The 26970-nt window shown below is 37.0% G+C and overlaps 1 protein-coding gene across 1 annotated transcript in view; it reads left to right on the top strand.

Annotated features, from left to right (window-relative positions):
• CHN1 (chimerin 1) overlaps positions 1–26970 on the top strand; it is a 110874-nt gene that overhangs the window by 64544 nt on the left and 19360 nt on the right. Inside the window, exons 6-7 of the mRNA XM_070934237.1 lie at positions 6470–6758; positions 15394–15471. Coding sequence (XP_070790338.1) covers positions 6470–6758; positions 15394–15471 — 367 coding nt within the window. The remainder of the gene's footprint in view (positions 1–6469; positions 6759–15393; positions 15472–26970) is intronic.

Genomic DNA, 26970 nt, shown 5'->3' on the forward strand with positions numbered 1-26970 from the left:
GAATTGGACTGTAAGGCACCAAGGGACTCAAACCAAAGAATATCCTGGCAACAGAGCCCCAATTTTACCTTATGCCTGCTAAGGAAGCTCTCAAGCAGAAGGACCTATTGGCTTGATACTTGTTTTGCAGTTGTGACATACCACAATGGAAGATTGGGTAAAACGCATCAAAGCTGAGCCAGGGCATGTGATTAGGGCTACTGACAGGAAACTGACTGCCATCATATACTTGTGGGTTTAGGCTTGGTTCTTCAGCCTGGTTAAGTTATTTGCAAGTGTAGCTATACAGAATTTTGTGACATCCTTCACTCTGTTCTTCTCCCCTAGGTTTCCAACTTTTGGAACCTATCTACTTTACTCATCTACAGGTCTGCTCTGGTCTCTCTGACTTTGACCTAACTTGGTCTAGGCACTTGCTTCTTGCTCTTCCAACTGACTGTGTATGAAGCCTTGACGTGCTACTAATTGATATTGCAAAATGATTATTTTTATTGAGAGCAGCTTTAGAGTGTTCCACTGTTCTTTTTCTCTGTACTAAGTAAGAACTCAGGGTATGTATAGCAGCAATTTTTAATGTAGAATTCATTTATAGCTAGCAAAAAAAAAAAAAGCAGCCCACATTTTTCACATATATGTACTTCAGTTTTTCAGTACCAGTAGAATTTCTTTACTTTTGTTTTGTGCTTTGAGTATAATTAATAGATAATTATCAGATATATAATAAATGCCATTCAAGTGAAATTTTTTATTTTAGATTAAAGAACATAATAGGACAAATTTATGATATATTGCTATCCTTTATTCCTCCCAAATGCTTTCTTATAATTTGTAAAGGAAGCATTTAATTAAAAAAAATTAACACTGTACTCAGCCACTAAAGAGTAGAGTAGAGAAACTTGTCCTAATATGCACTTTGATTATCAGTATTACAAGTCTATCAAGGGGATAAGAGGTCTCTTGTTGCAAATGAAGCAGCAACTGTTAATGTTTGTTGTTTTTGGCCAAACGAACCAAATAAATTGCTGATTGTAGGGATAGCTCAGAAAATAAAACTGAAGAGGCATCATAAAAATACCACAATTTTTGTGCAATGAATCTTCTTGTTTTTCCCCATTCTCAACTATTTTGCTTCAATATCATGTAAAATGTGGAAAAATTGGAATACAGTACATAACTCTGTCTCGTTATCATGTTTGACTTGTTCTGTCTTCAGTTTTAGTTTTCACCAGATTGTCAAACTGACAAATCAACAAATAAGTTTCTTAAAGTTTATATTTCTATTTATGATCAACTGAAAAGAAACTAGTACATAAAATACTGTCTAAATTATACTTTTATAATTTAGACATGTAGAACGAGATAATTATATGAATAAACCCAAGTATACAAAATGCAGCTTATATTTTTAAAATAGCAAAGTGAACTTAAATCTGGAAAGAATGTACACTGATAAGTACTTCATGTGTTTCTAGTTTTCCTACAACTTTCTTCTTCTTCTTCTTTTTTTTTTAAAGAAAAATCAGAAAAAGTTCTCCCAACTCCTCACCCATGGCTTTAAAATCTCCAAAACTATTTATATATCTGTACTTCTCATTTAAGATACCCAACAGTATTTAAAAATTAATAGATGAAAACTTGACTCCTCCCTTTCTGTTGACTCCTCCCAATAGTGCAGGCTAGGATGGGCAAGTCCTGTTTCCACTGAGACTAATTGGATACTGACTGAATTTCATATTGAAACAAACGTAAAACAAAAAGCTAACGTGAAAATAAAAATGAGATTGTTCTAAAATAATTTTCAAATTATTCTAGTTAAGTGGGCATATTCTGAACAACAAATTGATTAGCAAGACTGCAGGATCTTCAGACTATGGGAGAAAGCTGGCTTCTGCCTTTGCTGGAAAAGCCAAGACTGCTTAGCAACTCAGTTTCCCTTCCACATAGGTTATATACAGTACTTAAAAGTCTGTGAAGCCTTTTTGGATTATTTTTCTTGATACATGAATGAATAATTTTTTTGATTTATTTGTTTCACTGGGTTCTCTTCACCTAGTTGTAGGACTTGAGTGGAATACATTATGTTTTAGGTCAAATGCAGCAGTATTGAAAATTCAAAAGAGTTCACAAACTTTTAACCACCAATATAATGCTTTGGGGGCAGGTAATAAACATAACTAAAAACAGATCATTGAAAAACAAGAGTTTAATTTTAAATCTAGTGTAATATATTAGTAATTAGAACAGTTGATAAAGACATTCTAGAGTTCATTTACATCTTCACATTTGGGGAATGGATGGTTGGGTTGTACATTATGCAAGTCTCCCAAAAATAAGGGGTGTGTGTGTGTGAAGCAACATATAAAGCTTTTATTTCTATATTAATTCATTTTGGAGCATGCAAAAATACATAGCATTCAAACAGATATTGTCCTTGATATATGATGGGACAGTAACTTTGATCACTTGTTCAACTAATAAAGACACATCAATTTCTTTTAAAATGGAGTGGGGTGGGGAAGGGAACAAGGGAATATTTTAAATTAACATGCACCTGCTCTTGCAATTGGTTCCTCGCCTGATTTTTGCATTATTCCCTGTGGTAGATTAATATTTGATTGCAAAGTTGAAGACCTTCAGATGTGATCATCCGTGTTTTGCCAATAGTTGAGTATCAAAATTATTGTGCTTTAAAATCTGTATAAAAATAGATGAAGACAGATGTTGTGTTCCTTGATTAACAATCAGATTTTATTAGATATTTCAAAAGCTGTAAAAAGGTAAATTACTCCGTCCTAATGTTCCTGGAATAATGATATCATGAATTGAACCAAGAATGAATGAATTTGGAAAGGTTGTACAAATTTGGAGAACGTAGAAATCATACATAAGCATTTCATTCTTACGTTGTTAGAAATGTTGCAGGGTAAAAAGAATGCCATTTGTGAAAATTTGAATTATAATTATAGATATTCTGTCGATTTTTGTATGTCATATAATCCATGTCCATGCGCGCCCCAATTAGAAATCATGGAATACATTCCAAGCCCTCTTGATGCAACAGTAACTCTTCCTCTTGTTGAAGTATCTGTACCTGGGGCAGCCAGAGTGGGTAAATTGTTTCTGAGCCTGACTAAGCCATTCTGTTGATAGGTTGCTTGAAGTTTTGAGCTTTTTGTCATTAACAATGTGACAGACCAGACTATAAAACTTCATCTTTTGAATCTCCCTCCCCCACCGCATCTCTCTCTCTCTCTCTCTCTCGTTTCAGATCGTTATTGTGTTATAGGAAAACATTGAGAGGGGGGGAAATACCTCAAGGTTCCTACTTTTCCAGTCTTCATGGCATTTAGTAATACAAGTTACAGCCATATCTTACAGAAACAAAAATCTTGCAGAAGTATGAAGCACTTCCTCTCTTTTATTCCCATCCTATGGCCAATTTTCTCCCCAGTTGGAATAACTTGTGGGAGGAGACCCTAACATTTCATTTCTGTTCTTCCTGCAGGCCTTTTCTGCTGTCATTTCACCCTACACTCTGCTCTTTTCCATTGAAATAAAAAGGAATTTGGCAATCACATTGTTTGTCTCTAAATCCTTTTGACTCCCACTGCTTGATCAGAAACTCAGGATGCAAGGACTCAATTTTTTTTAAGCCAGAATGCCATTTTCCAATTTATGGGCAGTTGTCCATTCTTTTGATCAGCTATAAAAGCCAGACAGCAATTGAAAGCAATTTTTAATACAGCTAAGAGATTCATTTTAACTTGCAAATAAACACACAAGGTATTCATTGAAAATGTCTTGAAGACAATGTCAAAGTCTTTGATACATTTCTGTTCTGATATTTTTAATAGTCTTTATTATATAAAGTATAGACAATTATATATACTTAACGTTCCTGTTTAATAAACAGAACTGTCACAATGCTTCTACATTTCTTAAATGACATAATAAGATTTCCAAATGTGGAATAGTTATATTTCTTGGTGACAAAAAAACCCTTTTCTTAAATTAATTCAGATAAAATATGATTAAAGCTGTTATTATCTGGTGTTAATGATGGTGAAAATTTGTCAATAATAGTTGGTAATAATATATATTGTATAGTACATTTAATATACTTATATGTACGTGTGTGTGTATTTATTATAGATTCTAATCCATTAAATAAAATCTAATGTAAACCAATAGTGGATCAATGGTAGAAACATCAACTGAGAAAAATTGGGGAACTAATGCAAACTATTTTATTATTTCATTCTATTATTTTATTTTATTATTTTATTCAGCCAGGACACTGCCTAACTCTGGGTGACTCGCAGCCTAAAGACAAATATACAAAAGCGTCTTGATATAACCAATATTGGCAGCAAAACAAATACGCCATATACCTACAAGAGTCTCCAAATACCACAATCCAATACTTGTCCTTCAATGCCATGTCTACTAAAATATATGTCTTTTCCAATAGATTAATGGTTTGACGTATTTTATTTTACCAAATCCATATTTATCTTCTTCAAAAACTAAATCATTAATCTGAAGATCACAGCTAATTTGGGTGTCTTTTTCTCTACTTTTAAAAAATATTATTTTTAAGAAGAAATATAAGCCATCTCCCCAATATATTTTCAGTGAAAATATACTACTCTTTGATCTGAGCTGATGAACTAATGAAAACACAGGGGCACATACACACTGATATACACAGAGCTAATGAACATTAAACCTTTCTGGAAATAGATATTTGATTTAGGAAATAGCAACATTGTTGGGGTTATTTAATAATAGCATTGTCCATACCATTTATAACTTGAAATATGATGCTCAAGACTTCACTTGCAACATTTCTGATAAACTATATTCCCTGGATAGGCTGAGGATGCTCTTATTCTTTACAATCTTCCAATTCAATAAACCAGATCAAAGGTAAATTATCTGAGGGGAAATCTCCAATTTCTCGGCTGTATTTGCCAAACACTTTTTTTAAAAAGCTTCCACTTTAGTAGATAAAAGAGCAGGAATTATAGTTTGGAACTTGAATGGCATACAGAACAAATACTTTGGAGAAGAAACAGTCTTTTCACTAAATATATATGTGTGCATGCATAGGCTTGTGTTGGAGTGAGATACTTTCATGTAATTGTCAGTCGAGAGTGTGCTTTTTCCTTCTCTGATTTTATTCCTCAGTAGTGAAAGTTCTTGCTTAATAGTGCCTCAAATCTGCCACATTCAGAACATTGTTACAATCTTCATATACAATGTTTAAAAAAATTAAATATGAAAAAAAAATAAAAGGTTGCAAGGTAAAAAAATATTACCATGCTCATTGACCACAGATTATTTCAGTTCAGGTGATAAAATTAAGAATACCATGGCGGTATTATCCTTAAGAAATAGATCACTAAGCTTGTGGTTAATATGTATCCTCAACCCCTGCTATTAAAGGAACCTCTTAACAGGTTAACAACATCACCTGTATTAACAGCTGATGAAATTGTTCATTCATGACTTGAGATGTTGGCTACATTTACTGAGCTCAGGTTTGGAAATCAACTTAAAAGCCTAAATCATATTTGCCTTAATATTACAGACAGAATTTAGAATTTAGATTCTTCTAAACTACAAATGAAAATCTGAATAAGATTTCTTGATAGAACTTCAAAAGCATATTATGTTCAAATGGAGAAATTTCTTCAATAAGCTTTCATAGGCCTAGACCGGTGATGGTGAACCTATGGCACGCGTGCCAGAGGTGGCACACAGAGCCCTCTCGGCTGACACGTGCGCCGTTTCCCTGTAAACGACAAAACAGAAGGTCACAAAAGAAAAAGATCTTACCTGTTGCTGCGCTACCGGTATTGGGATGCCCCGCCTCCCGCCGGCCAGCTAGTCTTCAGGTCTCTGCTGTGCATGTGTGCATGTCAGCGTGTTTGCGCATGCATGTCCGCGTGTTTGCATGCGCACACGCACCTTTCAGTTTGGGCATGCATGTGCAGTTTGGGCACTCGGTGTCTAAAAGATACACCATCACGGACCTATACACTGTCCCATGAGTAGTCTGTTATAGCTTGTTGCTTTTGAACTTGACCCCATCTATATGACCTTTTCCTACAAAAAGACAACAGGGTTAAAAATATAGATCTACATAAGATTTTAGCACTAATATTTTGCAAAAGAGAAACCTCTATTATGGCAATGTTTCCTTTTACTGAAAAACAAAACACTTTTTTTAAGAAAAAAAAAGTGCATGTCAATTTCTTTTCGAGATCATTAAGTAACAAATCACGTCTTTTCAGAACCGAACATCTCTTTGACTTTAGGTCAGTGGTTATAATGAGACACTGATTTGGACAAAGTAGCAGAAGCTGATGAAGAGAACGTACTAACCTTAGTTTTTTAGAAAACGATGTGCCCAGGGTTGTCTATTTTTAATGTATATATGTATTGTTCTGTTCCACTGAGGCAGATTTGGAAATCAAACTAGAAACTTCAGACTCTACTATGATGGAAAACACTTTGTTGGAGAGAAACGTTTTGAGTCTATCCACGACCTGGTGACAGATGGATTGATCACCCTTTATATTGAAACCAAGGCAGCGGAATACATTGCCAAGATGACCATAAATCCAATTTATGAACACATAGGATATACAACTTTAAACAGGGAGCCAGCAAACAAGAAGCATCCTGTGGCTGTGAGAGATATAGTTGATGGCAAAGATTCTGCGGGAGACAATGACATCGTAGAAAAAAGAGTAAGTAATTCATTTAAAGTTATACTTTTCCAAGTCTTAAAAATATTTCATCATTTAATTCATCTGCCTTGAAAGACAGTAAATTCTACTGCAGGTTACTGAGGATGAAAGATATACATATGTAATCAGATGATAAATAGAATGAAAAAAAAATTCATTCTGACGGCTGCTTTTTTAATCACAAAAGCTACAGTTTCCTGATTCTTCTTTGCCCTTTAATACTGTTTTATTAAAAGCATAGGATATTGACAAAAACTGACTTTAATAACACTACTTATTAAAAATAGTAGAAGTAAAGGTGTCCAATATCATGAAGGAAAACTAATACTACTACCCTGTTTCCCCAAAAATAAGACATCTCCTGATAATAAGCTCAATCGGGCTTTTGAGCACAGGCGCTAAAATAAGCCTCCCCCCGCAAATAAGCCCTCCCTGAAAATATTTAAACGCATAGCTGGAAATCAGGTAAGACCGCAAGAGGAGCCCCATCTTGCTCCATGTGCCCCAAAATAATAAGACCTCCCCGAAAATAAGGCCAAGCGCTTATTTCGGGGTTCAAAAAAATATAAGACAGGGAAACATGGTATTTGTTTGCCATCAAAGAACAGTAGATCCAATAAGATGGTGTTTCAAACCAAGAATTTTTAAAAGCAAAATGCAAATACAGGTACTGTAGTTTTTGACTTAACGACCATAATGGTGTCTGCTCATTACCGTAGTGAGCTGTGATGGTCATAAAGCAGGTCATGACATGATTGACCCAGTTTTATGACTTTTTGCCGCAGTTGTTAAACAAATCATCATCGTTATTAAATGAATTCTCAGTTGTTAAGCAAACCCATTGTGTCTGCTATGGGGCATTTTTGGCAAAAATGTCAGAAATTGTGATCATGTGACTGTGGGACACTGCAAACAGCTGTCATTACAGGCTGGTTGCTGAGCACGTGAAGTGCTGTCGCACAACTGCAAGGTGGGTGGGGCAGAGCTTCAGAACCAGAGGGAAAAGTATTATGTGTGTTCGCCACTTCAAGTTACTTATAAAGTAATAAAGGTGGGATAAAAATCAAATAAATAAATAAGTTCAGAGACCTGGTTGACAAGTAGAGACCACTTTCAAGACCAGAAAAAAAGATTAAGTTAAGTGCCAGTTTGCAGTTCAACACTTCTTTCTTTTCATTCTGTTTTCAATTCAATGAAACACCCAGAGGTTGCCTCCTACAGCACACAGAATAAAAAGTGTTAAACGATTAAAAGTCAAGTGAAAACAAAGCATTTTTGCTACTCTACTAAAAGGGGAACAGGACCAGAGCAGTTCCCCCTGAAAAAAATGGCTTACATCATGGACCAGGAAAAAGCTCTGTGTGCTGGATATCTGGATACCTTCATAATTGGAAAGGTGATCCTTCAGAATCATGCAGATGTAATTATTCAGCTATTTTTTTTTAACATAAAAGGAGATAAGCTTAGCTAGCAGATCTATGGGGGTGGCCAAAATTTCCTTTCACATGGAATTTTGCGCTGCAGAGGTGGTGCTGACACAGTGTGCATCATTGAGATGATTTGTCACACACACACACACACACACACACACACACACACACACACACACAGAGGGGAGGGAGGGAGAGAGAGAGACAGATAGAGTCTTAGTTATTTCTCTGGTACTTCCAGGAACAAAGCAAATGCTTTGGAAACGTTGGAGCAGAGTGTTTGTAGGAAGCTGTTGCAGGTCCTCCTTGTTGTAGAGATCTTGCCCTTTATTTTTCTTTTGTTCTACTACTACCACCGCTAAATCTCTTTGATGGTTTAGACATCTGACTAATGAGGGAGGTATAGATAACACGGATACTTTTATTAAATAACTTTTTAAAATATGTTTTAAAGCAAATTTGCTTATTTCTGCAAATTATCTACATTCTCTCAACACTTGTCTACTTTGGGCCTAAAAATATTGCTCCTTGACAAAGGGGCATAACTTGGGAGGGGAAGCCCAAGTGCTGCCTTCTTTTGACTAGCAGTTCCAGCATCCAAATATCACAAAAACAAGGCCACATAATATTTTTCCTTCAGTCTTTAGAAGCAGGAGGTATGTTGCTTTGCCAGCTGCTTCAAAGGGATGTCTCAGTCAAAGCTTTGCTGAAGTGAAGACTCTGTCAAAGCTCTGCCCAGCCCTGTTAGCTAATTACAAGGCACCCTTATCTTTGAAGCTACTTATATTCCATCTCTGCAGCACCTTGCAGTCTAATCAGCCTTGCGCTGTTTGTCAGCTGCTTCAAGAGAAAATCTGTTTCATCAAACGGGGCTTTGGTTGGGGGGGGGGAGGATGAAGCTGATGATCTGATCAGGTATTTTTTTGTGTGTGTCCCTGTTTAGCATAGTGCTGACTCCTAGGAAAAGTCAGCCTCGGATCTGGATTCATGCAGAGTTTAATCTGGCTGGTTCTTATTCAGAGAAATAAGGACAAAAAGGATGCTGCCACTTAAGAAGGAAAAAATATTCAGCTGCCAATATCTTTCTGATATCACTTGTTTTGCAAGACTAAAGTCAGAATAGAGTGGGATGGGGTGAGAAGCAGTTGTCCAAATCTGATTTGTTACAAAAACATAGAGCATGGGTCCTCAAACTACGGCCAGTGGGCCGCATTCGGCCCATCAAAGCCATTAATCTGGACCATGAGGCTGCCCCGCCCACATCACCCTGCCCACCTTTCGGCAAAGTGCAGGACTTACCTTCGTTAGCCCCACTAGCTGGAACTGAAAGGTAAGGCCAACAATTTTGGCCTGCAGAGACATTCTGGAGGCAGGGGAGGTGAAAAACGGGGTGCACAGACACCCCAGGAGGCCAAAAAACGGGCGAAAACTACCTGTTTTTCACCTCCCCCACCTCCAGAAGATAGATAAAGAGAGATAGATAGACAGAAAGAGAGAGAGAGAGAAAGAGAGAAAGAGAGAGAAAGAGAAGGAGAAACAGAAAAAGAGAGATGTAAAGAGAGAGAGAGAAGAGAGAGAGAGACAGATTTCTCAAGCTCCTTGGGGCTGAGAGGAATTGCTGCCAAACTGAGTTTTCTGAAGTGGACCACTAGACTTCTAAACAACTGAAAAAATGATCTAGTAAAAGTCAACCAAAAGAGCAACATGCAAACAAAAGCAAATAAAACACCCCCATGAGCAAAACAAATTAAAGTTTAATTTGTTTGCATTGTTTAATGGACTGTTAAATTGGCCACGCCCACCTAGTCACATGACCTAGCCACGCCCACCCAGCTTGTCCGGCCCCCCCAACAGTCTGAGGGACCATGAATTGGCCCCCTGTTTAAAAAGTTTGAGGACCCCTGGCATAGAGTTTTCAAATAGAACCAGAGTGCTGGAGTAGGAAAGGCCAAATTCAATTCTCATTCATGTTCTTTGCCTTTAAAAGCAGTGCCCTATTGCATGACCCTTCAACAGGATACTTTCTGTACATACATAGTTTCCCAATATAATTTCAAACTCTTGGGGACCCAACTACTTGATCCATTAATTACCTATCAGACATCCGTAAGAGCCGAATGTTTTCACTCCTCCATCAGGTAAGGGTATTTAAGAGCCTATCGACATGTTACACGGGCTCTCACCTGATCCCCTTGAAATTCGAGCATAGAGATAATTATTTGAGAGAAGGAAGTGGCCATTTCATATTGATATCCCAGTAGGCATGACGGTTCGTGCAGTTGCTTCTTACACCATGTGTAAGTTTCCCATATTACAGGAAGGGTTCTTTTCAGAGCATATGACCTTCTGCATTCCCACAAGGCAATAGAATCTGTCTATGGAAGACAATCATTGACTTGCTGTTTGTAAAAAATAATAGGACATAATCCTTCAGCATGTTGGTTAGATATCATTTAAAACAACAACTGTTGGCAAAACTAGGTCATTTCATTGCAGAATGAAGATGACAGTGTAGTAACAATTTCATACAACACAGAATGGATAATTTTATGCATTTATTTGGGGAAGACCAGCCACTCACTAGCAAATGATAAATTGACTGATTAAATATAAATATTCAAGAACAAAACAGATTATTTTACCTAAACCATTTAAATTACAATACAAATATGTTGTCCTAGTGAAGGTCATTTATATGCTTTTGAAAAACACTACAAAAATTTGATATGGGTGAAGCATCTTCACAGGAAAGGATGATGTTTGATTTGTTAAATTTCATGGCATTTTTTAATAATAAGTCCAATTCCCATCTTTAATTTGTAGCAGTTCACATTGGTGGACATTACTGTGGTCTACAACTTTTCTTGATTTCTGAACATTCAAGATGATTGTGTTAAAATTGCCATGTTATATAGGTGTAATAAGGAACATTTTCAATTTGAATGAAATATTAATTTTTCAGAATTGCACTGAGTCTAGATTGAATTACTGCTCTAGGCATACATACATAAAGCACTAATTGCTGCATTTCTATTTCTAAAGTCCAAAAACCTCTCCCATCCCATATCATCTTCAATTTCTGAAATTATCGCACACAAATAGAACAGAAACTGTTCACTTTTATTGTTTCAAACTAATGGCTTCAGAGATACATACATACATACATACATACATACATACACACACACACACACACACACACACACACACACACATACACATACACACCAGGGGTGAGTTCTACTTACCTTTACTACCGGTTCGCAACGGGGCCGCATGTGTGCACTTCTGCGCATGCGCAGAAGCGTTCTGATGATGTCAGTGGGCGGAGCCTCCCACCGGTTTTACTACCATTTCTATAGAACTGGTGTGAACCAGGGGCAGCCCACCACTCACACACACACACACACACACACACACACAGGGAGAGGGAGAGTGATTCTCTCTATATCTCTTGCATGTACGCATCCATCTTCCCAGAATTTTCTTACAACCTTCTTTCTTGCTTATGGCTTTCTGCTATAAAGTCAAATTATTTCTGAATTATTTCCAAGACTTGTTCACACCTTGTGGCTTACCCTAAGACATCTTGTGTAATCTCATTTCTTTTGAAGCAGATTTCAAGAGAGTTTATAAATAGAGATGATCATCTTGGGAGTAACTACTAAGAACCTAATATTGGCTCAAGGGCAAATAGTTTGAAAAACGGATCTGGAAAGGAAAAGTATCCCCATGAAGCAGTCACAGACATTTTAAATGTTGGGCAAAGATTTCACACTCTTTCACCAACACATTTTTCTGGTTTTTAATTTGATTTTCTCATGAGGTTGAGCCTATCGTGGCATATTCAGCTTCAGGGTGGAACCAAATTTGAAAAGAACCCCTATTAACTAAAAGAAAGGAAGAGTATGACTTTTGTCAATTACTATTTGTCCTGCAGATTCAATAGGCTCAGTTGCTGTTTCATAGGAACTGATTTTGCTATTGTAATACACTAGGGGAAGTTTTGGTAACAGTGAGTTGCTTCATCTTAGAAAAATTCCACACAAAATCTGTATGTTTCTTGTGAGAAAGTGGAGCAAATTCTTGTTAGCTTTGGACCAATCTTTCCTAGATTGATGAAAGAACAGTCTTTCCTTACTGGGCATTGTTGAGTTCAATTTTTTTAGCATTCTCTAGATTTTATTTTCAGAATTCAGAAAACATTTTCTACCAATAAGATAAAATATGATTGAAGATAATCATATTTAAACAAACAAGGGGAAAAAAACAAGCAAAATATAAACATAGTTTTTGCCATGGGAATAAAGGAACCTAACAAAATATAAGTTGCTTAAGATATTTTTAAGTAATTTAAAACACGCAGCCCAATTACATAAATACCTCAGTAATAATTTGCTAGTTCCTACTTATCAAACTAGAAAATAGTATATTACCCTGAAAAATCAGGGCAATTTTATGAAACCATGTACAGAGCAGGATACAAGTATGAATGTGGTAAAGAAATTATTATTACAACCAATCTCTATTTTTACCACATATGAAAGATGAGTTTTACATCTTGCAGAAAAGGAATGTCTATATTGGACATTCAGATTGCTTGGACATTAGGATATGTACATATAGGCCACTAATCATTTTATCATTTTCTTTTAAATGCCTCTGACAATCCAAGCTGAGTTGCCTAATCCTCAGAGGCATTTAAAAGAAAAAAAGCCTCTGCCGATCAGGCAACTCAGCTGGGATCTCAGAGCCTTCGCTGAAGAGGTTGTAGAAAAAATGGTTTTAAAAGTAAAAAAAAACAAAAATTGGCCACGCCTACCCAGTCACATTACCCCCCTATAAAGCCACGCCCACAGAGCCAGTAGCAACAAATTTTAGATCTCACCACTGATTACAGTCATAAATCAAGGACTACCTGTATTGCCCATTTTTTAAAATTGGTTCGCTCTGCTGTGCTGTACATACTATGCCACATTAGTTGCAAATGGTCCAGGAATGTCTATCAGTATTTTCTTAGATATAGATGAAAAATTAATGAATGACAAACCCTTAGACTTCCACTTAACAACTATTCTTGGGGACAAGGATTAATTTAGAGATAAGCTTGCTATTTAAATGTAATCTAGATTTGGTGCATTTTGTGTTTACATGTGTGCACGAGTACAAAGATTTGGTGTGTTGTTTTCTGTTTTGTAGCGACGTCTTACAATGAGAAAAAAGTATCATCTGACAAAAGCAGATTAACTCTGCTTGATTAAAAGCGTCTGACCATGATCAGCTTCTTCACATAAGAATCCCATTGGCAAGACAAAGCTTTGAAAAGCACAAGGGGATTTTTTTTTTCATTTAGTGACCACGTTGTAACAAAAAGAACTCATTTCTGTTTGTCCAGTTGATCTTTTGGATCGCGTTACAGCTTCTATAACACTTTCTTTATGAATATTATCATCCCATTTGTAGGCTATTTTAATTTCTTTTGCTTGCTTGCAAAATATCATGCAGCTACTCTTTCTTCTTCTGCTCGTTGGAAATGTATATGGCAGTGATGGCAAACCTTTTCGGCACTGCGTCTGGGCCACAACCTGGAAGAAGAGCTGCCCAGGGTGCATGCGCACGCCTGAAAATGAATTTCTGGTTTCAGCTACTGAACTTCTGGTTTCAGCCATCTACTCTTCTGGGTTTCTGGAGCGCATGTGCACGCGACGATCAGCTGGCCGACGTGCATGCTCACGCAGGAAAACAGAAGACCAGTTCTTCCAGTTTCCGGCACTGCCTCATGCAAAAAGGCCAGCTGATCGTCGCACGCACATGCACGCCAGAAACCCGGAAGAAGAACTGGCAACGCCACGCGTGCCAGATGACATGGTTCCGCTTGCCACTTCGGGCACGCGTGCCATAGGTTCACTATCACGGGTATATAGCGTTCCCTTTGAGCACCTGGGAACCTATTGACACATCTGGGAAATTTGAGTCAAGAGTCGTTTTTATATATTAAGTTTGGCTAAATATATAGCAAGTAATGTTGGATTCCTTCTTTCCCATTCTTTTGAATGTATTGAGAATCATTATATAATGGCTAGGAAAACCACGGTGAACTACTTTGTTTTATAACAAAAGGACTAAGTGAAGTGCAAGAAAGGGCTGTGAATATCACAAAACGGGTATACTGTAAACAAAGCAGAGGAGATGACTTCATGTGTGAAGCTATGAATAAGCTAAGAATCGTTCTATTACATTTCATTTAAATCATCCATATCATACAAAGCTTTTTCAGCTAGCTCTTTAGTGTTAATGCCTGAAAAAAAAGTGTACTGCAATCTCCTTAGTCTTTAAATGGCAGAGATGCCATTTTCTAATGATGTATGACTCATTTATTTCTCATAATCGTCCTGATGATTTTTTTTTTTTTTGTTCCTTCTCTTTTGAGCGAGCAAGATAGCCTTATGTGGGAGGGGGAATGAGAGAGTTGAGTGGCACGCTGCTTAAATTCTTCTTCTGCTTTTTCATTGGTTACATATTCTCCTAATCTAACCAATCCTGATACATTGCTGCCAGTTTAAGCCCACCTCCCCCCACCCACCCCCTTTGCTAGACGGAGGTTAGCAAGGACCTATTAACTGGAAACTGATTATATGCAGTATGAGAACATCTTTTGATACAAAATCACTATCAGGATGGTTGAATAGGAGAGAGGGGAGCCTAGTCCTTCTTATTTGACAATTACTACATGAATTTGTAAATGGATGAAGACACTGTGGGCTGTCTTTTGTTAACAGTGACTCTCTATTCAGACCTACAAGTTTTCAAGCTTAAATTAGAAAGCTTTTTTTTTTTTAAAGTCTACTGCAAATGAAAAGAAACTGTAGTATCAATCAACACTACAATACTCTCTACAATTTGACTTGGGGGTGATACTGCTTTTCTTTTGCTTTCATTCTATTTGAAATAAGTATCAAGGGGGTTAGGGTTTTGTGTGGTGATTTTTTTTTCCCCTGTGTGGGATATTCTTCTCTCCTGCCTCTTTTAAAATGCCCTCCAAAGAGTCCTGGTCAGGGCAAAAAGCTAATAGAGTTGCTGTTCACAACTTGAAACAGGAGAGCCGTCAAAGAGATTTATTGATAGCAGCCTTGGGAATGCGGCTAGGCTTGCAAAAGTCATCTGTGACAATCTGGCAACCTCTTAAACTCTTTGCTTATTCGCAGCTGACATCCCTTGTCAGAAGAGCAACTCTGAAAGAAAACGAACACATTCCAAAATATGAGAAGGTTCACAGTTTCAAGGTAAGATGCTCAACTGCATCATTAAGCTTCTAGCCAGCTGTATGTTGAAAGCTTGTTAAGAAATGTAATGGATTTGCATGTCTCTGTATTGTCCTTATGCTGAACAAAAATATTCAAGTCAGAAATGTAATGTCTTAACACATAATATCAGGTAAAAGGCATCACATTTGATTTGCTACAGCTTAGATATTGCTCAGTTTTATATATGTGTATGTGTGTGAGAGAGAGAGTGTCTATGTGCATACATATAAACGTGCTTATAAATGCAAACTATTCAGAAATATTTTTTTCTGAAAATGTTTTTATATTTTTCCCTAATACTTAATCAAACATTTAGCCCACTTCACTATCTTTATTACTGTAAAATAGTATTGAGTACTGAAAGATACAATCTGTACTTTTCTTTCATACTAATTATTTTTTCCTCTCTATTAATTAATCATCAATATTGAAAACAGCACATTGTTATAACCATTCTCTTAAATCTGGTAAAGTCTTAAGGAGTCATTCAGTTCTCTGAATACAGGCTTTGCTTGTTTGGTTTTTACTTATTTTTCTGTACTCTATTGTTATTCTACTTCTGTTTTTTAAAAGTGACATTTCCCCCGTTATCAGGGAGAGATCTCCGAAAAAAAACTATACTTTTCAGTGTTTCTGATTGTATTGAGCTAATGGTGTTGTAAGCATTTGTTGTACCCAACTAATTAACTCTTAATTGAATGTGTGTCTGTTTAGCCTGCATAAGTTATTATAAATAGAGCAATCAGTTATCACTGGAGAGGGAATACTACAGCAATCTAGTGTTCTAAAAATGCTGACCGTAATGGTGAGGGTAACATTTTAGCGAACATCTTAAATTAAATCAAATCTCTATTTTCCTTCTTTCTGAAAATGTCCAGCACTCCATTTTGCAAGTCCAACTCCTGTTCAAGCCATGGGCCTTTCAATGTGTTTACAAGAACTTTCCCTTCTATAATATAATATGAATTTATCAAAAGAGAACAAGATATATAAGTAAACACATACACGTACCTGAGGATACAGCAGTGATGGGATTCAGCCAGTTCGCACCACTTTGGGAGAACCGGTTGTTAACTTTCTGAGCAGTTTGGTGAGCTGGTTGTTGGAAGAAATCATTAGGGCAGAGAACCAGTTATTAAATTATTTCAATCCCACCACTGGGATACAGAGATCTACAAATTAGTGATGTGCTTCAGACTCAACTTTCATGTGGACAGTTTTCCCCAACCTGGCATCTTCCAGATGTATTGTGACTATAAGTCACAGATTTCTAGCCAATATAGGTTTGGTCTCCTAACGAACTTAAATGGGGAAGAGTGCCTCATTTGTATTAATGTCTAGAGCAGGAGTGTCCAACCTTGACAAGACCTGTAGACTTCACAACTGTGGAGAATATTTGTAGCTCATTGTAGATTTTGGCACAAACAAATCAAATTAGAACCAGCATAGGAACCAATAAAAAAATGGACCATCCAAACTACCAGTCAATGACAGAACCAACCACCTCTCATCAGTTGAATTTCACATCTTGCAAACAACCAGTCATGTGACCTGACCACAACACCACACAGGACCTATATAAAGATAGAAGGAAATCGAACAAGACACTTCACCCTAAATCCCACTGAAGATGTTACCTAGTCTGGTAATGAAATGTCTGGGAATTAAACAGCAAGCTTGGAGAACAAACCGCTGCCAAAACCAATAGATTTCAATTCCCAGAATTCTCCAGCCAGCCTTGTTGGCTAGAGAACGCTGGGAATTGAAGTCCACAAGCATTAAAGTTGCCAAGGTTGGACACCCCTGGTCTAGAAGGCTTCCTGATTTCAATCTTCACTGTATCAGGAAGTTGCTCAGTAGCCTTAGGCAAATCACACTATCTTAGTTAGCCCCCTATCATAATTGCTAACATGTAGACAATAATATTGTTTTAGTTTATAGGATTATTTTAAGAATTTGTAATCTCATGTTGAATATAAAGTGCTTTAAAATTTGACAGAATTACACATGTTGTTGGTGTATTGCCTTTTCAGTTAAAAGGTTGATTGCAAAAAAATAATAATAATTTGGGATTAATGCCTTTTGAATTTCTCCAGTGCTGTTCAAGAGATTTAATGCCAATGTAGCCTTTTCTGCTATGAAACTCTCGCCACACCTCATACCACCACCATCCTATAATCGGTTAAATCCAATCAGCATTAACTTCCAAATTAAAGTAGGTGTAATGAAGATCAAATTGATACAATTTTTGAACAAAATAATCATTAGTTTAATGCTACAATTGTCAAAGCAGTCTCCTAATACAGTTAAATTTATGAAAACTATAAGAAGAATGGAAAACAGAGTCTAAAAACATGGTAACATCACCTTCAATAATTGTTGTCATGTTTTTCCCGCTTACAACGCAATTTTCCCCAATAAGGTAATCTTCACACGTATTAGATTTATACCTCCGATATCCAGCCAGTCTTCTGAAGCCCATCATATATTAAAGGCATTAGGTTTGTGAAAGCTATTTTAACCTCTTGGGCTGCTTTAGAATATTTCAGAAAGTTTTGTTTTAAATGAATGCTAAAATTAGAGAGAAATACTGCAGCTTTTTTTTTTTAAATCTCCCTGGCAACCAAATAATCTGCTCCATTTATTTTTAATGGCAGTTTGAATAATGCTTCCTTTGGCAGATCTTCAAGGGAGTAGAGAATATCACTCCACTGATACACAGGAGGCATTATCAAAAAAAACCTGCCCTAGGTTAACTGTACAAATTATGATCATTCATGGTGAAGAGTGAATCTCTAAGATGTGAAGCTTGGGGACTCTGTTACAGTACTCTTGGGAATATTGCAATCCACTTTTCTCTGGGGTAAAAAAGGCAAGAAATTAAAAGCAAATAGCAAGATGAATTTGAACCTAAATAAATAAAACCAAGTCAAAACTCATTTAAATACAGTAATGCACTTTTCTATAACCTGATCTTATAGTATAAACAGTTTATATTAAATTGGGCTCCCTGGCACGAAGAGTTATTATAGAGTAATATTTAAACACTTGGAAAGCATCAAATCACAGCCCTGCAAAGGACTCCATAAAGATCTTGGCATGTGGTATTTGTTATATAACAGTGTGTGTATTTCCTGTGCAAACAATTCAGCCAGGCCTTTGTTGGTGAGCAAAGTATGTTTCTGCATCCTTTCCTTGAAGACTGGAGCAGCTGTAAGTGCTTAGAGACTTAACCGCTTGGTGGGCTTCCCAGGATTTCAGGGCATGCCTGTGCATGCATGTGTTTCTAGAGTATCAGCAAAGCAGAGAGGTCCTCATCGTGTGATTTTCACAAGCTTAGTAGTGGGTGTGCAAGATACAGTCTACGTAAAAGGATTAAAAGTCGGTTCTTTGCAACGAAACTTGCAAAAGTGCTACCCTCCCTCCCCCAACGTTGTTCAAATGGTATCAACTCCTCAACCCATTGGTTCTTCCATAAGCCAGACCTGTCATCAGCATTATCAGGGTCCTTGCTTATCAGGAAACTAAACAGAGGAGTTTCTGTAGGACGGACACCATTGGAGCAACACGGAGAAGTGGATTGATAACTATTGAATGGAGGTCCAGGTACATACACACACATTCTTTTTATTACCCAAAATGAACCCAGAAGATGTGCTTTAAAAAGTAAGGTTTTGAGGGATTTTTTGACTTTTTAAACCATTTTTTGAGCCATTTCTCACCCAGAATTCCCTCCTGTTGTCCTAATTTATAGGAAGCAGTCTCAACAATCTTTTTGGCCTCAATTTTTCATATAGAGCAAATGGTAATTATTACCCTCTGGAATGAGAGCACAATTCCACATGTAATGGAATAAAAGGTTCCATGTGTAATGGCCCCTGTGAAAAGTGTGTGTGTGAGAGGGACAGACACTCCCACTGGAGCAAGCTCTGTGGTGACTTAATTTCCATTTTCTTTCACTCAGTAATGTTCTTCATCTGATCTTAGCTAGCTATTTCTTTCTGAATTTCAAGTTTCTTTTGGGCCCCAGCTCTTCAGGTGATCCAATCAATTGAGACAATCTTTCATTTCAGTGACGAACCCATTAAAGGTGTCCTTGATTTAGTCCAGATTCTTTTCAATCATTTTTCACAAGGGTAAATTGAATGCCAGATAGTTGGAATTACTTTTAAGGTGTTTATTAGCTGTAATTGTTTGCATCTATACATTTTAATCCGCAAGGCTTTATTTTGGTCCCTTACAGTTTCAGTTCTTCAATTAATTAGTTAATTAAAAACTCCTAGATAGAATCCTCAGATACAATTCTCCACAGCCCTTTATGAAATGAATTTTATAAAAGGATCCCTAAAAGATGTTTTTATGCATATACTTATGCCTACAATCCTAATTCTGGGGAAGTGACTATAAGGCAAAATGGCGCTATTTACCGCTTCATTTCTTTATTTTCATGTATAACACAAAAGAAATATTCTTCACTGCTTTCCCTCTATTCCAAGATAGTCAAAACTGTGGAAATAGACTCCCCCTTCCCAATTAGCTAAAATCTCTGTGTTTATCCATATTTTTCTTGGTAAATCTAGCTTTCTAGATTGATGCTTTCTAGTCTCTTCCCATGTGACAAAGTGTAGAAAGATTGCATTGAAGCAGCCAAAGCTCTTGCTTCAAGGACATGATACGGTGTGTCACTGCCTCTTATCTTTAGCGGGTTTTTTTTTTCCAGATTAGCAAAAGCATCATAGCCAAGCTGATTCTATTCATATTCAACTTTGCAGCATCCTATAGCTATATATTTTGCTGCTGGCTGCCACTTTTTTCTTGACTAATTTGCAGCCTATATAGATAGTCCTCGACAGCAGTTCATTTAGTAACCTTTTGAAGTTACAACAGCAGTGAAAAAAGTGACTTATGGCCTTTTTCATATTTACATCTGTTGTAGCATCCCCATGATCATATGATCAAAATTCAGTTGCTTAGCAGCTGGTTCAAACTTACGACCTTTGCTGTGTCCCAAGTGATCAAAATTCAGACGCTTGGGAAGTGACTCACATTTATGACCGTTGTAGTGTCCCCTGGTCATGTGATCACCTTTTGCGACGTTCTGACAAGCAAAGTCAATGGAAAAACCAAGTTCACTTAACAACCTTGTTACTAATTTAACAACTGCAGTGATTCACTGAACAACTGTGGCAAGAAAGGTCGTAAAATGGAGCAAAATTTGCTTAACAAATGTCGATCTCAGCAGCAAAAAAATTGGGCTCAATTGTGGCCATAAGATGAGGACTACCTGTATTGTTGTCTGCTTTAAGAAAACTCTTCAAGAGTGGCTAAAAAGTGCATCTGAAAACATTAGCATCATAAAAACCCAGCAAATTCAAGTGTCTCAGCTACGTTGTACATTACAGTTTCAACATTGCATTGTAAAACACCATTTATCCTTAAAAAGACAGGAGAGGGACTCCTATTGTCTTCCAGTTCCTGTAGTAGTTTTTTGGTCACTTCAGTGAAATACAATTGCCGCTTGTTCCTATTCCTGCTGACATATTCAATACCTACAAGAAAGTCATTAAGAGCTTCTGGCCAGGAATGAGTTAGAGTTGCAAACAAACTTTGACTATTTGACATTCAGGGCTGCAACTCTCTTTTCTGATAATCATGCAGCAGTGAAGTCTGCCAGGTGCATAATGTCCTCAGTGTCCCCTGAACCAAGCAAGTTGTTTAGCCACGATTCTGGGCAACTTCAAGAGACAGGCAAGCTTAGTCTTGCCTGAAAGAGGCAAAAGGAGCACAGAAGAGTCTTGCTGAAAGGTTTTCCCCCCTGTGCTAACAGATTAAACAAAGTATTTACTATACTGCCAAATGCTGATTGTTTTAAAGCAGGAATGTGCACCTTTCTCTGAATCAAGAGCTGCATTTGAGTTCTGAGCCGTATACCAGGGACTGCACTCCAAACGAAGAAAAAAAAAAGTTGAAGCAAGAAGAAATACCAAAATTGACTGTATATCATTTCTATATTATTAAAAAAAAACAGTTTGCATTATTGTTGTCAACGATGCATATGATGCTTTATTGGTTCTATTCAGGGGTGGGTTTCAAAAATTTCAGCAATGGGTTCTCTGCCCAGTTGCTGGGTGGGTGTGGCCTAGTCGGCCTCCTGCACCACAACACAGGGCCCATTTTTGCCTTCCCCAGGCTCTGGAGGCTTTCCTCAAGTCTCTGGGAGGGTGAAAACTGCCTTCCCCGGGCTCCGGAGGCTCTCCGGAGCTTCCAGGAGACCTGTTTTTCCCGCTCTCCAAGCCTCCATGTGAGCCCTGCACTTACTTCACATCCAAAATGGGCCGAGTGGAGACTCCTGGGAGGGGAGAGGCGGGTGGGCAGGGCCATCCAGGGGTGGGATTTGGAGGTTCTCCAAACCGACCATAACATTAGCTACGTGTTCTCCTGAACCCAGGCAAACCCGTAGCAGCCCACCCAGGTTCTATTATAATTTGATAGCATTGTTTAGAAGTTTCTGGATGTCATATCCAAAATTTTTAAAGGCACACAGAACTCTTGTTCTGTGTTTCAAGTTCAGCATCAGGTTTTAGATCGAGATCCCCTGAAAAATCAATTTTTGATATCCTGTTAGTTTTTTCCCGTACACTGCTAATCAAGTTTCTGTTTAATAAAAATCAATCTTTACATTTCTGCCAATCATTTGGGAAGTATTTTTCATCTTTTGTTCCTTTCTTTTCTCATTCATGAGATGGGAGTAATGTTTTCTTCACAAAACATTCTATTTCTGCTTTAAACATTTCTAATATATTTATGTGAGGAATGATAGCACTCCATTTTCAAAAGCATGAATGATGCATTTGGGATTTAGACAGAAGCTTCTGTGCTGGTTCATGGAAGAAAATAAGGCCAGGAATTTGGTAGGAGCTTGGCTTTTTATTAAACATGGAAGAAAATGGATTGTTTTCCAGCATTTTGGCATGTTTTGAGCTGGCTGGAAAAAAATATCACCCACTCACCTTATGTTCTGTATTGCATTACAGCTTATGCCGTGAATGTAACCCTACTCTGTGACTGTTTTGGGCAGAAGACAGCCCAAAGAGTAGCAGTGACTCCTGAGTACCTCAGGAGATTTTAGCTTTTATTTAGCTGCTGGCTTTTCCTAGCTTTCTCCTTCAACCTTCTTTTATAATGCTCATTTGGCCTTGTTCTAATGCTACATAGCCAATGAATCTGACAAGGCTGCCACCAAACAACATCCAAGGCCACCAGTGTTGTTTTAGCTATAACTACAGATCATGTGAGAGTAATTTTTCATCTCTTGTCCTCATTATTTGTCCTTCCTTTACAACCCAGAGATTGTATGAAGGAGATTAAAGCTACAAAGGCAGTGCAGTAATCTTATCTAAACAGCTGAAAGAAAAACTCGTACCTGGAAGCATTAATAAAATAGCTGCCTTGGGGAGATGGAAATCTTGGGGTATTATCAGGAGGAACATGTTGTTGTTTGCATCCACTGGGTGCGATGTGCTGACCAGGTTTATTCATTCTGTGCATAGTATATTTTAACAATGACTGTCTGTAAGTTATTTTCAGGAGTTGCAAGTACATGTCAGAGCTGGCTGTGTTAAATCCCTCTATCTGTCTGGAAGGAGCAGGTTGAAGATATTTATTTGGTGAATATGAAAACATGGACTAGATAACCTATTTAAGGAACCTGGAGGAGGATGAACTCTAGAAAACAGTTTTGACCCTCCATACAGTGTAGAACCTTTACTTCCATCAGCCCTAAACAGAATGGTTGTCAGCCAGGGGCGATGAAAGATGTAGGCCAAAATGATCTGTTAGCAGTTTTTAAGTTCCTCTGGTACTATATGGGATGCTGGCCTTCCACCCTAAAGGGTTAGAGATTGGGGTGTGGAGAGGGAAGTCCAAATTTTTTTCCCCATCTCAGTTTCCCCTTTCATTTTCACTAGGGCTAAAACCGGAAAGAAATTGTGCCCCAGCCTATTTCCAATGTACAACATGCCAAAAATATCTGAGTACAGTTTCAGGAAAAGAATGCTTGATCTCGATCATATTTTGTTTTTCAAATGAAATACAAAATATTAACAGTAATCTCTCTCCCCCCTCTTTTTTGTCAAGCCTAATTTGGCTTCTGTTGTTTTGTGCTATAATTAGTTTCTCACATGCAGGACAAAAAAACACTCCATTCCCTTAAGTAACATAAGAACAAAGATAATCTCAAGTAGTTAACATGCAGCACCCCTGACTCATAATCCTAGGTCAGAAAAGCAGGGAAGCAGACAGAGTGAAAGCTTTAGCCACCATCTTGCTATGGATAAACAAAGAGCCATTCTAACAACCCTACAGTCCTATTTCTAAAAAATACAGAAAGTCAGGCTGGATGCTAAAACAAATACAGATACCTCTTCTGGCTTATAATGGTGACACGTATTTAATAATAAAAAGTCCTTTCCATCTGTACAGCAGTGATGCTTGATAAGACCCACATAATCTTGGGCTTTAGAGCTAGGGGCTAGGAAAATTATTTTCACTGGCACAGGTGATTTGTGGAATTGCAGTGACAATATTGTACTCATTCTATATGCGTGCGTTGTCCTGTATTCATTACAAATAATTTATTATTAATAATAGGTTAGCATAAAGATTTGCCTTGGTGTATTCAGAAGGCTTCTGAATATGGGATTCTTTGCCAGGATGTTATGGGTAGAATTTTTGTCTGGGAAAGTACTACAGTAAAACAATACTGTTCTTTCATATTAAGAATTTCAACTGGCGAAGCAGTACCACAAGAATGCAGTGCAATTCAGCCACATGCTGAATATAATGCCAAACTTTCTTTTGGGGAAAAAAAAACCAGTCAGTTTTCTAAAAAGCAAAACTAACAGCATCCCAAGTACAATGCTGAAACCTATCCCCGTGGGATCATGAATTCAATTCCACGTTTATAAATAATCGACCCATTTGGGGTCTAATGACAAAAAATATAGAACTGCCATCTTATTCGTGCTATAAAAGTCCTTCTTACACTCTTATTCTGCACTATTGTTACTTGACTATAGCAAATGGAAGGACTGTGGCTTTCTGATAGGGTATACACTCTGTTAGCATAGATCTACAGTGCCTACTATCTCCCATGTGAAAGCACCCAGCAACAATAAGTCTTATCGTTCTGTGTAGGGAGACTGGGATGTCACAATTGTCAGAGAGAAACATGTGGAATGGCTAGCTAGGCCAACAAGCTGGTCCAAAGATCTATGTTCTTTAAATCACAGAGTCACTTAACTCAAATTTAACACTTGTCCTTGTAAACCCTTTAAAATAACTATTTCAATCTCTCTCTCTCTCTCTCTCTCTCTCTCTCTCTCTCACTCTCACTCTCAGGTTCCAATAAACTTGCTTTATTTAGGATGTAATTTTGTTTTGTAAGGCAATTACCATCAGGTAATAACAAAACATTGGATTGTTTACTTATTCAAGTAACTATGTTAATTTTAATCAAGGAATCAACTGAATTTCTAAAAGATTTGTATTTGAACAAAATATGCCTAAGGGAAGAGTATTCCCAACTACACCTTAATCTTCGGTAAAATAAACTGTAGCCTAAGAAAGATGATGCCACAAATGAATATTGATTCGAACAGCTTTTAGGATAGTAATGTAAGCAGATATACAGAATATATACTTCCCCCCCCCCCAAAGCATGGATTGAAAATGTAGTAAAACAATAGCAGATGAAATGTGAAATGGCAATTTGGTTTAATTTTGAAGACAATTTAAATTAAGAAATAAAGTTGAAATGTTAAAAAGTGGGATGGGGATTTTTAGAAATATATTTTGTAATGGAGAAATAAGATAATTAATTGATGTTATTATAAGAGATTAGGAATTAAGGGCGGATACTGATACGGTTTATGTAGTAAGAAGAAATTAAGATAAGATAAAGAAATATGGAAAAAGAATATTATGGCTGAAATTGGAAATATGTAAAATGGACTTGGGAAAAAAAGAACAATATGGCAGAAGCTGAAATAACAAGATATGGTGAAAAATGATTAATTTTAGATAAAGAATTATATAAAAGAGATGAATATGGAAAAACAGAGAAGATTGGAATAGATTATAAAAATTGATACATATAAAATGTGACCTGGTCAACACTCTGTTCATCAAATGATGAAAGAAAAATTCTAATAAAACTTAGTTTACAAAAAAAAGAAAATGTAGGATTTCTAAGTTTTATCATAACTATTGTTAGCTTTGAACAGGATTACTCCAGCGTTCCTTTTGTTTTCTGCTGCAACATGTTAACCTGACTTGAATGTCAGAATGAATCAGTTGTTGATTTTATTTAGTAATTTAGCAGAGGTAGAAGAAATTCAAGCTCAGCTTTAATTGTACAGACTGAAAGGCTACATGCTAAATAGCCGAAGTAATGACTTTCCATGTTAAGAATATTGCGGTATCACAAGAAACTTGGCCCAATGAAATCCACCATTACTTAATTTTGGTTGGAACACAAATTTTAAGAATCCCATCTTAAAATGTTGCTTCCAGCAAGAGATTTCATTCCTTTTATATTAGCCATGAATGCTTTGCTATACAAAGTTTTATTCGCTGGAGTGCAGTTTTGTCCTGCAGAAAATATAAGATCAGGGTCTAAGGAAGGGTGATGGGCCTACCTTGGTCTGTCTTTTCTTCAGCAATCATTGTGGAGCATTAAAAAGTATGAATTTCATTTAAAAGGTTATTTTTTAAAATATGGGCCCTCATCCTTTAACAACATCCACACGGTCTGAAGTTAAACCTTATATTTTCTCTGCAAGACCCATAATATATTTAGTGCCATAATCTTTTATTACATTAGGTATTTTTTATTATTGCAGACTGCATGGAATAACAAGTTTTGTAAGAAAGCTAGGTACACATGAAAAGATTTGTACTGTGCGTCTGAAGCCTGCAATTGAAATCCTGTAGCAGAGAAAAAGGGTCCACACCAGGAACCACCTGATAAAGCCTGCTTATCCTATCTGAAGGGTCTCCATCACTCCTTTTAAGAATGTAAGCTGGTGCAGACATAGCTTCATGATCAGCCTTACCACCTCTCTTTCTTTTGCTAATCAAATACCTGATGACAAATTGAAAACAAGCAAAAGCAAGCAAATTTATAAAATTTGGTTGGTCTAATAAAGAAAGATATTTCTTTCAAATTTTTATTCTTTTTTTTCCCTCATGGCCAACAGAGCTGGTAGCATTGCCTTTTAATCAGAGTCTTGATTCTTTTCATGTAGTGAATGGTAAAATGTATTTTTATTTATATGATCTAGATTTAAATAAGTGACTCTGGCCAATTTGCAAGAATTAAAAATACACAACTCCAGGTATCAAATAGAACAATAACCCCACTCACAGGAAAACAACAACAAACTAACATTGATACAACAGAGACAGCAGTTCCCTTCA

This window comes from Pituophis catenifer, unplaced genomic scaffold (genome assembly GCF_029215685.1).
Source record: "Pituophis catenifer annectens isolate HBS135680 unplaced genomic scaffold, rPitCat1.0.hap2 SCAF_1, whole genome shotgun sequence".
NCBI classification, from domain to species: Eukaryota; Metazoa; Chordata; class Lepidosauria; order Squamata; family Colubridae; genus Pituophis; species Pituophis catenifer.